The sequence below is a fragment of the Caretta caretta genome, chromosome 8 (genome assembly GCF_965140235.1).
Source record: "Caretta caretta isolate rCarCar2 chromosome 8, rCarCar1.hap1, whole genome shotgun sequence".
Classification (NCBI taxonomy): Eukaryota; Metazoa; Chordata; order Testudines; family Cheloniidae; genus Caretta; species Caretta caretta.
Genome location: NC_134213.1, coordinates 37,065,252 through 37,082,166, shown reverse-complemented (window position 1 = coordinate 37,082,166; position 16,915 = coordinate 37,065,252). Strand labels below are relative to the sequence as shown.

At 46.0% G+C, this 16,915-nt stretch overlaps 1 protein-coding gene across 13 annotated transcripts in view; it reads right to left on the bottom strand.

The window, feature by feature from the left end:
• Positions 1-6,798, bottom strand: part of ANKHD1 (ankyrin repeat and KH domain containing 1) — a 213,748-nt gene extending 206,950 nt beyond the window's left edge. For 8 of the 13 annotated variants that reach the window (XM_048862541.2, XM_048862545.2, XM_048862543.2 and 5 more), the window contains exon 1: positions 6,436-6,798. In XM_048862541.2, coding sequence (XP_048718498.1) covers positions 6,436-6,711 — 276 coding nt within the window. In that variant the 5' untranslated portion in view covers positions 6,712-6,798. The remainder of the gene's footprint in view (positions 1-6,435) is intronic. The other 5 variants (XM_048862542.2, XM_048862547.2, XM_048862550.2 and 2 more) reach the window with 1 other exon arrangement.
• Positions 6,799-16,915: the final 10,117 nt, after the last annotated feature.

The window sequence follows — 16,915 nt, the reverse complement described above, 5'->3', positions numbered from 1 at the left end:
TTATTGTAGGTTAAGAAATGTCATTCACCACTTTCTATTTACTAGTTAATTTTACTCATGTGTAAATTTAACTGGAATCAATTAAAAATGTATAAGAACCACATCTGAAAACTGTTTATAATAAACAACCTTAAATATACTGGATACTCAATATATGTTTTATCAAAATATGTTTTGCATTTCAAATTAACTGATTTATTAAACAAAGCAAGTGTTATTTATAGTCCATGTGCTTACAAATTGAAAAATCTGTTCCACGGTGACCAGAAACAAAGGTTTTTTTTTAGGTGCTTCAAGATGCAGAGAAGTGCTTACTGGGATTTTCAAATGTGTGCAGGCACATAATCTGCTTTGGCACCTCTGAAAAAAATCTCACTAGACATCTATTTGTATCTGTAGGTGACTAAATACCTTTGGAAGTCTGTCCCCACGTTCTTCAAAATACTTACATATTTGCAAAAATGTAAATATTAGTATTTGCTCTGTTATAAAGACCGAAAATAGATAATGCATTACATGACATTGTTACATTTACAAAGCTTGAGTTGGCCTCAAAAATTACAGATGTTTTCTCCCTGATTCATTATATAATTAAAACAGCAGCACCCTTTAGCTCATTAAAGGTTTTAGAGGACTCACTGATGAAGCTTTATTTAAATTTTAATAGATTATATTAGGTTTAGGCCTTAACATGGGTTGCCAATTCAGATTTAATTTTAAAGGGTTTATTTAAGAAGTTTATATCTAAATAAAAATGCAATTTAAATTTAAAAGAAATCTGATCAAAACTCCCATTTGATTTTTTAAAATCATTTATTTTTATCCATCTTGCAAGAAATCCTTACGTATTAAGGAGGATACGGGGTACCTACCATAGGGACTCTAAAGGTAGGTTGTGTCTGATTTTTAATTGTGTTTCATGTAAATATACCCAGAGGCTTATGCAACAAATAAATTTTATACATAAGGCAATTCTGCTGTCGGGCCGCCCACTCTGAAAAAGGGATGCAAATGAACTAAATGACATTCTACAGCAGGGGTGAATTCCAATTTCCTTTGAAGAATCAGGACTACATAACTATGAACACAAGAGGCCTGCAAAACTTGTATATGATTGCAGTCAGACTCCACTCTGAGCCCTAAGATCCTTGAGTACCTTTATCATTATGGATGACCTCAGACTTGCTTTTTCATTTTACAATAGGTCAGTGAGGCACACAATATTGCAAATACTTCAACTATCATAGTCCTTTACTCCAATTTGGTACTTCTATTTCTGCAGCCCAGTTTTCCCTTTTAAAAAGACAGACTTCAGTTAAATAATTTAATTAATGTAATATTGGTAAAAGGTAAGAGATTCACATATTGATAGCCCTGGACCCAGTAATCTTCTATAGCCAAAGGACAGGTAGCCTAAACTTCACACACATATATGCACCTGCCAACATACCTCCTACTTAACCTATAGGGATCACAGCTAGTATCAAGAAGATAGTTCATTATCCATGCCTATTCACTCCATCAGCACCTACTGCCAGAGCCTCAACAGAATCCAGCTTCACAGGGATGGCAGCTCACTCAGAACTAGATTAACTCATTTAAAATAGGCCACAGCAGCTTGCAACCACAAACCCAGGCCAAGATTAAAATGTGAATCTTTTGACCTTTGTTATTGTTACCAAACCCATGGGAAATCTGTGGTGATTCCAAAGTTAAACAGCCTTTGGTGGCAATACCTTCTGTAAGTACAAGAGAATTACAGCTTCCCTCTTAATTTTTTCAGAAGTACTAGGCAAAAGATTTTCTACTTCATATGATTCCCATAGATCATGCTTGAATCATCCGTAATGATTCCCATAGATCATGCTTGAATCATCCGTAATTACTGACCAATTTGCACTAGACGTATTTTTACTGGTGATCACAGGTGTCAGTTTCTCAAATCTCCTCTCACCTTATTAGCCTCTTCATAGTTCATCTGCACCACTAGATTCAGTTCCCTTTAAACCATTCTTTTGAACTCAAACTGACAAATGTGTTCATAAGGGGCATGTCAGCCGGCATGGGCCAGCCATTAGCATCTAACTGCAATGGAGACATATTCAAGGTTTCCTAATCTTTCCCCATATGTACTGTTTCTTGGCCTTTGCTGACTCAAAACTAATTCATTTTCATTATTCTCCTTCCTTGTTTTTTTTCTATATCTGATGCCCATCTCCTCCGCCTCCATCCACACAATAAGCCTTTAAAATAACTAAGAAAGATATTGCTCAAAAGTTATATCCAATTACTGTTTCTACTTTAAAGGCTTCCCAATCCCCACCCCAGCTGTTTTTTTCCATTAAGTGTCTCATAGGATGCAGAATAATGCAGGATATAGGGCAATGGACTGGGAGTCAGGAGGTCTGGGTTCTATTCCCATCTCTGCCACTGACTGGCTGTGTGACTGTGGGCAAATCACATCCCCTCTGTACCTCAGTTTCCTCATCTACAACATGGGGATAATATTTTCATTTTAATGAACTTTGAAACCTCAGATAAGAAATGCTGTAAGTATTATTTAGCTTGCCTTTGTGAAATTTTATTCATTTTTGAATCCTGTATTTGTTTTACACTTGTGTTGTATTCTATTTTCTGCACCTCCATGATGATTTTATTTCGTTATTTTCTCCACCTGCCATTGACTAATCCTAGTCCAGTTATTTTACCATATTAAAAATCACATCAATGCATCAGAGGAGTGAAGTTTTGGAATAGCCTTCCAAGGAAAGCAGTGGGGGCAAAAGATCTATCTGGCTTTAAGATTAGACTCGATAAGTTTATGGAGGAGATGGTATGATGGGATAACATGGTTTTCGTAATTAAATATTCATGGAAAATTAGGCCTAATGCCCTGTGATGGGATGGGATCTAAGTTACCCAGGAAAGCATTTTCTGTAGTATCTGGCTGGTGAATCTTGCCCATATGCTCAGGGTTTAGCCGATCACCATATCTGGGGTCGGGAAGGAATTTTCTGCCAGGGCAGATTGGAAGAGGCCCTGGAGATTTTTCACCTTCCTCTGTAGCATGGGGCACAGGTCACTTGCTGGAGGATTCTCTGCTCCTTGAAGTCTTTAAACCACGATTTGAGGACTTCAATAGCTCAGACATAGGTGAGAGGTTTTCGCAGGAGTGGGTGGGTGAGATTCTGTGGCCTGCGTTGTGCAGAAGGTCAGACTAGATGATCATAATGGTCCCTTCTGACCTTAGTATCTATAAATATTAAGAACACTGCCATATGTACATACACTTGTTATTGATGTCATTTCAGCAAGGTTTCTTTTTTTAAGAACTATAGAAGCCAACTGCAGAAAAAGCCCAGATTAAGGGGACATGGCAAACCTTCATTTCATGTACAGTATAATTCCAGCTATCTGAAAATCCTAGTTACCCGAAGCCAGTGTGTTCCCCATATAACCCTATGTCACTTACAAAACACTTCCATTTATCCAGAACTTTTGGATGTCATCCAAGCCATCTGGATAAACAGAAGCACACTATTTATTTATTTTTAAGTCTCCCTTCAAGTGCTCCCTAATTCCAAGCATTGATAGTACCTCAAAGCATACACCCGAGTCACTGACTCATGACTTGAGACCACAGTTCGGACACTTGCTAAGTTTTCAAAGCTGTCTAATTCAAGCGCTGCAGTTTTCCATCCCAAGAGCTTACAGTTGCTTCTTTGGAACACAGAACAATAGCAGCAGGTGCCTCATATTCTCCCACAGAGAAGGAGGCTAAAAGATAGCTCCTCCTGAATTGTGTCAACCTTGTTCCATAACAACCTAGCAGGGAATCAGTCACAAGACTCATCCTTCTCTGTCATGTTTCCTCATACAGTCATCTCTGCCAAATACTGAGCACAGGTAATGAGCACATTCAGGATCAAACTCAGGTAGAAACACTAAGCCAATTTATCTACGCATGTATTTTGGAAGCCTCTGAATATTTATTTGGCAGCACCTTTTAAAATGTTTTAAACAAGAAAGGTCTTTCTGCAAGAAGAGCTTTCTTGTTTATTTGCTAAACCAGCCTTGAGCAAGTGTTTGAACAAAGTTCCTAATCTTTTTTGCCCTCAATGGTTTATAATGAATCTACAGACATCAACTATAAATAGTACTTTGCCATTATATAGCCTCATTCACCAGAGAATCTCCACAATGGTACTTCACAGACACCAATCAGACATCCACATCTCTTGAGATAGAGAAGTAGGTAACTAAAGGTACATCACAAATTAAGGTATGATTGTAGCATGGGTAGGCATACCCATGCTAGCTTTAATCTAGCTAGTGGGGATAATATTAGTGAATACATAGTGGCATGGACTTCAGCACGGCTTACCCATCCCAGTACAAGCCTGCCAATGACTGTAACCAATGACCTCTTGTTGCTGGCCCACACTGAAAACCCTACCACCACATCTTCACACTATTGTTACCCACACCAGATTAAAGTTAGTGCAGGTATGCCTACCCATGTTACTGTCATCGCTTAATCTGCATCATAGACATACCCAAAGAGGATAAATTTCCAAAGCAGAATCTTTACCAGTATGATGGCATCAATATCAGAATAAATATACTATTTCAGAATCTCTGTAGGTATGTTTTAGATCTTTCTTGATTTCATAATTAGCTAACAGATTCTCAGAGTGGTTCTCACTTAGACCTGTGTTTTGTAAACACTGCTGAAAAACAGAGATACACTGAAATGTGAAGGAACAGAGATAGAAGGCTTGATACATGCTAGATACCAACAGAAAAGCAATTGGTATTTTTTCCTAAGCTAGGGGGTGGAGCAGATTCAAGTATTTTACAAATATATTCCAGTGGGGTTGAGGGTTATTTCAGTTTGAATATTTACAAGAACATAGATATTTATGGGCCATAACCTCAAATTGAGGCCATGTTCACACACAAAAGTGCCACCAATTTATTTAGAATTTAAAAAACAGTTTAGTCCTGGTGTGGACACTTAAACTGACATATCAATTCAGCTTATTCAGAAAGCTGTAAGTAGTGTGCCCACACAGGGGTTTACGAAAGTTTAACTAAATCAATTGGACTAAAAATATGTATTTTTATTAAATTAGTGCAACTTTCTTAGTCAGACTAAACCTAACAGTTCAGAATTCACCAGGTCTGGGGGTGAGTGGACACATACACAACGGACTGCCTAGACACCAAAATAAGTGCTGGCCCCTCCTTCCATCCCTTCAGGTGAAATTGTAAAGTAGAGATGTTCAAGCATCAATCCACTCCAGGCATCCAATTCTGGTGGGGGGGGGGGGAGGAGAAATCAGTATTATGTTAATTGTATTTCTTCCCTCTTGCAAAGATGTGCAGAGGTTGGAGAGCTTTAGACACTAGGAACAATCTGCTTAGGTGGAGGCAGTAGTAGTGGGTAAGACCTTGAAACTCTTCCCTTCAATTAGGTGACAGGAGAAACTGAACTCATTCCCCCACCATAGCACCAGTGGGTGGTGATGGTGGATGAAAACTTTAGATTTATCTTCCCTCCCTAGACCAGATGAAGTAGTGTTCACTGAGAGTTTAGAACCCCCACAGACCCCAAATAGGATGTTGATGGGTATACAGCCCACCACCACACACACACACACCCCTTCAAGTTATACATGTGTTTGGGAGATTAGAGACTGCAATTCCCTCCATCCATCTCTAGAAAGGGTGGGGGAACCCCTCCTCTCATCACAAGACTAAGTGATGGGAACCCCCACACCTCCTCCCGAGTCTGAAGTAGCAATAAGTGGGTGCTGGGATCTTTAAGACTGAGCACAGAGTAGGTTCAGGGTGGCCAGGTACTGGAAGCCGCCACCACCACCCTCCTACATTATATGAGAGAAGGAATATACTAAACCCCTGCCCCACCCATACCATCAGTCTAAACAAACAAAAGTGGGTGCTGGGACCCCATCTCCCCAAGACTGGGTGCAGATGAGGTGCTCAAATCACCTCCTCCCAGCCGGGGGGGACTAGGCTGATGAGACCCGCCTCCCGCCCCTCAAACTGGCTATGGAGACGAGAATGTGGGGGTGCTGAGCCCCACAGTCTAGGGACACACTGGAGGAGTTTGGGTGCGGTACCACACCCCCATTCCGCGGGCACAGGATTGGTACTGGGACCCTCCCCCGCTCACGACGATTGAAGGCGCATAACAAGACAAGCGGTTGGATGCTGGGAGGCCCCCGCTCCTGGGTGCACAGGAGGCCTAGCACTGGGACCCCCGGGCTCGCTGTTAGGTTTTGGGCCCCGTTTTACAGAGCAGAGAAGGTCAGGCCCCAGGTCGCCGCTGCCGGTAGGAGCCGGCCTAGGCCAGTCAGGAAGCGGCTGAGCGCGGAGAAGCCGGGCCCGGCCCGGCCATCGGTCTCTCACCTCGGACACTTCGTCCTCATCGCTGCCGGAACCGCCACCACCCCCACTCCTCAGCACGGCGGCCGCCAGCTTGAAGTCGAGGGCGGCCTCTCCAGCGTCGGGCGCTCCGGGGCCTCCTGGCCCGCCGGGCCCGGCCTCCCCGAAGAGGCGCACGGCCCGCAGCCCCAGCGGGGCGGGCCCGGCCGCGGCGGGGGCCTCGGCGGTGGGGGGGGCACGGGGAGTGACCGAGTCTATCTCCTCGTCGCCGACAGGGGCGGCGGTGCCGTCCGTGAGCATCGCACTGATCCGAGGCCGCCGCTGCTCTCACAGCCCAGCCGTCTCCGTCCCCTCACAGCACCAGCAGCAGCGCCACTAACTTCTCACAACCTAACCGGACTAGGAGCGCCGCACCGCCTAGCCCGCCCGCTTCCCCCACTCTCATTGGCCATGCTCGGTCTGCCTCTCAGCTCTATTGGACAAAACTCCCGCCACTCATCTCTTCGTCACGCGCTCCCATCATGCTGCCTTGAGAGCACACGCCGAGGCGGTTTGTTCTCGCCGCCCCGCCCCGTTCTCCATCGGTCTCTTCCTGAATTTGCGGAAATCTGACTGGGCAGCCAGCATGTCAGTCAAGCCCCTCCCAGAACAGCTGCAGACTGATTGGATAAAATATCCGTCGGTCAACTATAATTCGAGATTTCCAAACTCTGATTGTTCAGATAGTACATCAGTCATACTACACAGCGCTTGGCGCCGGATGATTGGCTTCTCTCCCAATCCGTCACATACTTCCCTTTGACTCCTTCTGAAGGTCTCACTCAGTGAGACCAGGTTCCGCCCCTACTATGATTGGAAGATAGCCGTGTCTGTCAATGATAAAGGCCGTGCCCTCCCTTCCCAGCCTCCTGTCCCAGCCTAACCTGCTGTGGAGATATAACTGGATGAGTACGGTGTCAATCACTTGGTCTGCAATTCCGTCTGCTTTCCTTCATCGTCTCCACACTGAGGCCAAGGGCGGCCGCTGCTGACAGCCGCGTGGGCACCTCCCCAACTCTGCGGATCCCGCCCACCACGATGCTCACTTCTTGTCCCAGATGTGTCTGGGTTCTCCTCTTCGCGTGCTTCCCCCCGCCGTGCGATCCCCGCAGCGCTCGTGCTTCCCCCGGCCCGGACCCTCCCGTGCGCGGCGCCCGTCCTGCCACGGCGAGCTCGGCCCCTTGGCGCCCTAGCTGTGTCCGGAGCGTCCATGCAGCTGGGACGCAGCGAGGGCCGGGCAGGGGCGCTCAGTCCGCCGGACGCGTGGCTGTTGGTGCAGGCCAGTTCAGCTGGGGAAGTTCCCCAAGGACCTACTACAGCCAGGATCTCTGAAACCCGGAACCAGTCCGGCACCGGGAGCTGGCCCATGGTGGGAGCGGAGCTGCTCCGGGGCTGGGAGCCAAGCTCTGCGCGCATAATAGCCATTGTTGCCCTCAGTTACTTGGAGTTTACCCTACTCTGCCGGGGCGGGGGAGGTGCCCCGCTGTGAGAAATGGCTGGCGTGCCACCTAGCTTCTCCTTCCCCTGCAAAATCGTTGGGTGTTTTCTGCTTCATTGCCAGCTGTGGACCTTACTAGTCCACAGGTTCATCTCAGTGTGGCATTGACTCTGAAACCTAACAATCACTCTGTACCCAGCAGCAACCTCATGCTCTGTTTTGTTACTGATCACGGGGGGCATCCATTCAGTGTGCTTTTCCATTGCTGGAGGGTGGGTGAGGTAATATCTTTTACTGGACCAACTTTTCCCTTGTTGGACATAAGGGTGAGGATAGGGAGGCAATGGAGGAAACAATTGTGCTCTCTATCCATCAGTTTGAAAACCAGGCTGCCCTTTCATCCAGGCCTCAGAGCCTGTTCTCTGACTGGATTTCCCACCTGTGATGGAGGGGACAGAAATGAGTTGGGGCTGGGCTTTCCCCTGGCCCAGAAGTCAGAGAAAAAGGATGAAAGAAATGACAGGCACTTGAGTTTACTTAGGAAGCATATTTGCCAGCAGTTCTAGTTTAGCAGGATCTCATCCAAATTTCTGTTCTTGGTCCTACTTAGTTGTCTTGTTCTTCCCAAGGGATTCTGATAGGTTGGAGCCATCCGGTTCTCACTGCCTGCTGCCAGTTTGTTTGCTGCGTGGGTCTCCCTGCTGCAGCATAGTGGTGAGAAGTAGTAGGGGAGTCATCCAAACAACCCTAGCCAACAGGAACCATCCCATCCAGGGCTTAAGGGGGAAGGGGATGAGAAAGCTGTGGGGGAGGGGCAGAAGGAAAACACGTCTATCGTAGATCACAGGAGCCTGCAGAAGTAAGGATTGAAGAGAGGAGTTCCCTAGTGGTTGGAACACAGCTGTGCCCCAAAAGGTTGGGCTACATCAGGTTGCAGTTTGGTCACTGTCAAAAGGCTGAGTTCCTGCTGAGGACACATCTGTCATTTGTTTTTCTTTGTATAAGAGACTAAATAATTGGATTTTCTGTCAACTGCCCCTGGCAGGAAAGGAACTTGTTTAAAAGGGACACACTCTGATTAAAAGCCACCTGTTACAAATACAGTATTTCTCTATACCTGTGCTACTAACAACACCTTTGGTGACCAAAATGGCAGTGATTTTACAACTCTCATGTACTTGTTGGTGCTCAGGCCATTTAATCACCTGTTAAAAATGCAATCACCTTGGACAACAGCAAATAGATAAATCAGGTTCGCTTTTCTTTCTAGTCAGTTTCCCTTTGGGTCCAGTCCCCAAGCACTATGCAGTTGTATTTGGAGAGCAAGCACTGCAAGAAGTCTTGAAAGAGAGGGAGAAAAACTATGAGAGCACATTGCCACATCCATGACATTTCCCAGTGTGGGATTTTGTAAAATCTCTTTTCCAAAACCCAAATGTTTCAGTTTATGCTACTTTAAGAGTATTCCAGCCTTGCAACAGAGCGACATTCTGCCTCTTGCAGGCACAGACAATGAGCTGGGCAGCTCTGAGACATCTGCAGGAACTCAACCAGCATTCCTCATAGGGATCCTGAACATGCATGTCAGAGTGACAGTTCCATCACCATAGGAGAGAGCACCGCTGGCTGTATTTTAAAGAATCCTTATTGTGGTTACAGGGACAAACCATCCCGATGTGTAGAAAGAATAGTAATAAGCCAAGCTGGTCGCCTGCCATAACAGTGAAATCCTTGCTGATCTTAAACACAAAAAAGAGGCTTACAAGAAGTGGAAGACTGGACAAATGACCAGGGATGAGTATAAAAATATTGCTCGGGCATGTAGGAGTGAAATCAGGAAGGCTAAATCACACTTGGAGTTGCAGCTAGCGAGAGCTGTTAAGAGTAACAAGAAGGGTTTCTTCAGGTATGTTGGCAACAAGAAAAGAAAGCCAAGGAAAGTGTGGGCCCCTTACTGAATGAGGGAGGCAACCTAGTGACAGAGGATGTGGAAAAAGCTAATGTACTCAATGCTTTTTTTGCCTCTGTCTTCACGAACAAGGTCAGCTCCCAGACTACTGCACTGGGCATCACAGCATGGGGAGGAGGTGACCAGCCCTCTGTGGAGAAAGAAGTGGTTCGGGACTATTTAGAAAAGCTGGACAAGCACAAGTCCATGGGGCCAGATGCGCTGCATCCGAGAGTGCTAAAGGAGTTGGTAGATGTGATTGCAGAGCCATTGGCCATTATCTTTGAAAACTCATGGCGATCGGGGGAAGTCCCGGACGACTGGAAAAAGGCTAATGTAGTGCCCATCTTTAAAAAAGGGAAGAAGGAGGATCCTGGGAACTACAGGCCAGTCAGCCTCACCTCAGTCCTCGGAAAAATCATGGAGCAGGTCCTCAAGGAATCAGTTCTGAAGCACTTAGATGAGAGGAAAGTGATCAGGAACAGTCAGCATGGATTCACCAAGGGAAAGTCATGCCTGACTAATCTAATTACCTTCTATGATGAGATAACTGGTTCTGTGGATGAAGGGAAAGCAGTGGACGTGTTATTCCTTGACTTTAGCAAAGCTTTCGACATGGTCTCCCACAGTATTCTTGTCAGCAAGTTAAAGAAGTATGGGCTGGATGGATGCACTACAAGGTGGGTAGAAAGTTGGCTAGATTGTCGGGCTCAACGGGTAGTGATTAATGGCTCCATGTCTAGTTGGCAGCCACTATCTAGCGGAGTGCCCCAAGGGTCAGTCCTCGGGCCGGTTTTGTTCAATATCTTCATAAATGATCTGGAGGATGGTGTGGATTGCACCCTCAGCAAGTTTGCAGATGACACTAAACTGGGAGGAGTGGTAGATACGCTGGAGGGTAGGGGTAGGATACAGAGGGACCTAGACAAGTTGGAGGATTGGGCCAAAAGAGATCTGCTGAGGTTCAACAAGGACAAGTGCAGAGTCCTGCACTTAGGATGGAAGAATCCAATGCACCGCTACAGACTAGGGACCGAATGGCTAGGCAGCAGTTCTGCAGAGAAGGACCTAGGGGTGACAGTGGACGAGAAGCTGGATATGAGTCAACAGTGTGCCCTTGTTGCCAAGAAGGCCAATGGTATTTTGGGATGTATAAGTAGGGGCATAGCGAGCAGATCGAGGGACGTGATCGTTCCCCTCTATTCGATGTTGGTGAGGCCTCATCTGGAGTACTGTGTCCAGTTTTGGGCCCCAAACTACAAGAAGGATGTGGAAAAATTAGAGAGAGTCCAGCGAAGGGCAACAAAAATGATTAGGGGTCTGGAACACATGACTTATGAGGAGAGGCTGAGGGAACTGGGATTGTTTAGTCTACAGAAGAGAAGAATGAGGAGGGATTTGATAGCTGCTTTTAACTACCTGAAAGGTGGATCCAAAGAGGATGGATCTAGACTATTCTCAGTGATAGTAGATGACAGGTCAAGGAGTAATGGTCTCAAGTTGCAGTGGGGGAGATTTAGATTGGATATTAGGAAAAGCTTTTTCACTAAGAGGGTGGTGAAACACTGGAATTCGTTACCTAGGGAGGTGGTGGAATCCCCTTCCTTAGAAGTTTTTAAGGTCAGGCTTGAAAAAGCCCTGGCTGGGATGATTTAATTGGGGATTGGTCCTGCTCTGGGCAGGGGATTGGACTAGATGACCTCCAGAGTTCCCTTCCAACTCTGATACTCTATGATTCTATGCTCCACTCTGCACCTAGACAGCTCTGCAGGGTGTGTAATGGCACAACAAGAAGAGCAGCCTTTCATGGTGGGAGGGGAGGTGACCTGGGAGGAATGTAATGTTGGTGAAAGGTGCCAGCTCTATAGCCCTGGAGACTCTTCTCTCTGCATCCAAAGAGCAGTACAGAGATATCCCATATCAGTGTGCCCCAACCCTGTGACCTGGAGGGACCTCCATGCAAGGCTGGCCCTATATTTTGTTGGGCTTTATGTGATAACGTATGACAGCCACATCCAGCCCCTTGTCAAACTATGGCCATGTCCCACATCTCCATGTGGCACCAGCGTGGACTGATTTCAACCAAAGTGATTTAAATCAGCAAGCAGGAAACCTTGATTTAAATCTATTGTTATCATGTTTTTCATTTGTATTTTTAGTTACTTTCCTAAGGAAACATTGATTCTCATTAGTTGGTAACCATTAAAACAGGCTGACTTTCAACTAAATACAGCCTTTCAGAGTAGCAACCGTGTTAGTCTGTATTCACAAAAAGAAAAGGAGTACTTGTGGCACCTTAGAGACTAACCAATTTATTTGAGCATAATACAGCTCACTTCATCGGATGCATAAAAGTGGAAAATGCAGTGAGGATGTTTTTATACACACAGACCATGAAAAAATGGGTATTTATCACTTCAAAAGGTTTTCTCTCCCCCCACCCCACTCTCCTGCTGGTAAGAGCTTATCTAAAGTGATCACTCTCCTTACAATGTGTATGATAATCAAGGTGGGCCATTTCCAGCACAAATCCAGGGTTTAACAAGAATGTCTGAGGAACCGGGGGGGAGGCTCTTCTGGCTCTGTCAGTCTGTTTCTTCACTTCAGCAGGTGGGTATTGTAAACATAAACACTACCCTATACTGGAAACCTACTGACCGCTATTCCTACCCACATGCCTCCAGCTTTCACCCAGACCACACCGCACGGTCCATTGTCTACAGCCAAGCTCTACAATACAACCACATTTGCTCCAACCCCTTAGACAGAGACAAACACCTACAAACATCTCTATCAAGCATTCTTACAACTACAGTACCCACCTGCTGAAGTGAAGAAACAGATTGACAGAGCCAGAAGAGTACCCAGAAGTCACCTACTACAGGACAGGCCTAACAAAGAAAATAACAGAACGCCACCAGCCGACACCTTCAGCCCCCAACTAAAACCTTTCCAACACATTATCAAGGATCTACAACCTATCCTGAAGGACGACTCATCACTCTCACAAATCTTGGGAGACAGGCCAGTCCTTGCCTACAGACAGCCCCCCAACCTGAAGCAAATACTCACCAGCAACTACATACCACACAACAGAACCACTAACCCAGGAACCTATCCTTGCAACAAAGCCCGCTGCCAACTGTGCCCACATATCTATTCAGGGGACACCATCACAGGGCCTAATAACATCAGCCACACTATCAGAGGCTCGTTCACCTGCACATCCACCAATGTGATATATGCCATCATGTGCAAGCAATGCCCCTCTGCCATGTACATTGGTCAAACTGGACAGTCTCTACGTAAAAGAATAAATGGACACAAATCAGATGTCAAGAATTATAACATTCATAAACCAGTCAGAGAACACTTCAATCTCTCTGGTCACGCGATTACAGACATGAAAGTTGCAATATTACAATAGAAAAACTTCAAAACCAGACTCCAGCGAGAGACTGCTGAATTGGAATTCATTTGCAAATTGGATACAATTAACTTAGGTTTTAATAGAGACTGGGAGTGGCTAAGTCATTATGCAAGGTAACCTATTTCCCCTTGTTTTTTCCTCCCCCCCTCCCTCGTTCCTCAGACATTCTTGTTAAACCCTGGATTTGTGCTGGAAATGGCCCACCTTGATTATCATACACATTGTAAGGAGAGTGATCACTTTAGATAAGCTATTACCAGCAGGAGAGTGGGGTGGGGGGAGAGAAAACCTTTTGAAGTGATAAACACCCATTTTTTCATGGTCTGTGTGTAAAAAAACATCCTCACTGCATTTTCCACTTTTATGCATCCGATGAAGTGAGCTGTAGCTCACGAAAGCTTATGCTCAAATAAATTGGTTAGTCTCTAAGGTGCCACAAGTACTCCTTTTCTTTTTGTAAATACAGTCTCTCCACTAAATATGGTCCTTCTTTTTGCTAAGCTGGAGGACATGCTACATCTATACCCATTTATTTATGCAATTATATAATTTAACATACATTTATTCAGATTCTTACTTTTTAAATATTATTTTAGAAAATGGTGAACAGTACATTTCTTATTTACTGGATGATTTTTTTTCTTACTTGTGATTTGTGTCAAGCTTTGTTTGGATGGAAATTCAAATTAAATTAAAATGTACAAAACAGCATTTATTTTTAAAATAAAACTACCTTACAAGTGCAGGATGCCTGAGGGAAAAAAAGCATATCAAAATTAAAAACCTTTTAAAATGTGGTGTTGCAGACATGGCTGGTCTAAGGATACGAGAGGGACAAGGTGGGTGAGGTGATATCTTTTATTGGACCAACAGCTGGTGGTGGAGGTACAAGCTTTCAAGCTACACAGAGCTCCAGTCTGGGGAAGGCACTCGTTTCCTTCCCCAGATCTAAAGAAGAAATCCGTAAAGCTCAAAAGTACACCTGCCCCCAACAGAAGTTGGTCCAATAAAGGATATTATCTCAACTACCTTGTCAGTAGACAGAAGGTGGAGCCACAGTGCCATGCTTCAAGCTAGGCTGGAGGTAGGGGAAGGGGTTAGATAATGTCACATCTACCAAAAACATCTCCTTATAGAGGGGAATCAGGGATGGTTCTTTGGCTGCCAGGGTGGGTTTGCATGCATGAAGCAGGGCCCTGTGCAGACACAACAGCTGCTGTTGCTTCTACTGGCAACAAGAGAGTTCTGACAAGAGCAAAGGTTTCTTCTATGCATCTGCCCATGGAAACCTTCTGTCATGGCCCATGCTCTGAGGTACTGGAGTGCAGGGAACTTTGGTGGCCCACACCTTCCCCACATGGCTGAGGTGTTCCCACTGTCTGCACCACGGCTGGAGCTAGGAAGAGTGCAGGAGAGATTCCCTATTGTGGGGCACTGGGCATTGATCCATAGGAAAGCATTAGATCTAGCTGGGCCAATACACTGTCTACATGGAGGATTCCCCTTGTGCAGTGCCTGAAGTATCCTGGCCAGCAGTGCAGCACTGTGCAGAGTCCCATCAGTTCCTGCCCCTGCTTCCCATCTGGAATCACAGGAGGGCTGCCACTTGTTCACGTTTTCCCAGGATTGTCTCTTTTTTGAAGAAGTTGTCCTGGGAAATCTGTGAGACAGCTCAGTGCATGCTGCCTGCTGTCCAGATCTAGGGGCTCAGGATCATCTTGGATGTCACACTCCTCCCTCAGGCCACTACTGACAGAGAGCATCCAGCAACCCCAGCTCCACTCCCAGCCATGGATCCTTGCCACAGAAGAGAGGCATTTGTCTCTCCTAAACACAGACTACAGGCAGATGCTGCTAAGCTGTTGGCTAATCCTTTGGGAAACATAATAGTTGAGATGATGGGGCAAACACCAGCTTGCACAATCAGAGAGGTTTGACAATGGACTACAGCTGAGGCTGCTTCTGGGCCCTGCCACATCCAGCTACTGTGTCTGAATTTAATAATCCTTAGACTAGCGAACCTCAAACTATGCAGCTGCATCCAGCTCACCAGGGTACTGGACACTGCTGTCAGGATCTGATCAGAGCCATGCAGTAGTAGGTCCAGCATGTGCGACATATTGCTGCATGGGGCTTGTCATGCCATGTAAATAGACAGTGACGAGGAGTCCTTGTAACACAAACCCCGTGATGCAGCATCAGGGTGTCATGGGCTGATTATTTTATGAGGTGCCCAGAAGCCACAGGAACAGAACTTACTACATTCTAATAATGATACAGGTGGTAATAGTAATGAGGCTTTCTCCAGTGCCATTTGGTAACGAACTGGCTACTTTGCAGCTCCTAATCCCTGGCACACCCATGCAGGCTCCCTTCCCTCCCCCTGCTAACGGTGCAGGGGACCAGTTTGGAAAGCTCCTCTAAGCAGAGCAGATAGTATCAGCAGGGATCACAGCAGGAGAAACACAGGACTCCTACACAGAGAGCAATTACATTGAAAACCTGCCCCTGTGCGTGTGAAATGAATAGTTCATGTGACTAATTCAGTGACTGCTGCACTGAGTTCACCGCATGCCGGGGCCATGCCTATAAAAGCTCCAGTCCTGCCTGCTGGTGGGAAGTGCCAACAGAGCCAAGTCCAGGAGCAAGTGCCGCACTCAGGAGATTGTTTGAGGGTTGGGATCCTCAGAAGTTTGTTACCAAAGTGTAGCAAGGTGCTTCTGGCTAGAGGACTATTTTGAGGTGGATAATGTGTTGGGATTTATCCACAGTGTGGCTTCCTAGGGCCCTTGCTTTCAGCTGGAAGAAAGAGAAAAAAAACACTGAACTTCAGAGGTGTGAGGCAGCCAATCCTGGAGAAAGGCTGACTAGAGTGAAGAAATGGGTGGATGTGGGGGTAATTACCAAGTGTTGGGGCACTTTGAGGGGTCTGGCACTTGGGACCTTTAGGGCTGGATTTTGTTAGTGAATTTCTCATAATGACACGGAGGCTGGTGAATCTGTGCTAGTGAAACATTTTTAAGAGGGGCTTGCTAATCCTAGGAAGTAGAGTACAATGAGGCTAATGGCACACAGCTACTGCATGCTATCCCAGTGACACAGAGGTTGGTTTAACTAAGACTCACAACAGAGACATGAGCCAAGTTAGTAAATGAGCTGCCGCCTTATTATTGATACAAGGCCTGAGTGGGTGGAGAATCCACAGGAGTGTCCCAGCACTACTAGCACTGGGCGCTTACCCTGTACACCTGTCTGCAAGGCAGTGCCAGCACTAGGCATAATCAGACTAAGCAATTGTTTAGGGCCCTGAGCAGCTCAAGGGGGCCCCCATTCACTTTTATAGTATGTGTTGTGTGGGGCTTACGGCCCCCAATGGGGTAGCACCGCCTCTGCTGCAGGGAAACTGATGATATGGTTAAAGCATAGAACTGGGACACAGGCTAGGTCTGTCTGAGCTAAGCTGTGCCACAGACTCACTGTGTGGCCTTGGGAAGGTTACTTAACCTCCGAGAATGAGGACAATGTTCCTTTACAGTGGTGTTTTGTTTGTGGCATGCTCTGTGAGCCTTGGACAGAAAGTGCTGTTTAAATGCACAGTGTTCTTTTGTACACACCCAGTGCCTCTAGCATTGTTGCATGTACCACATGC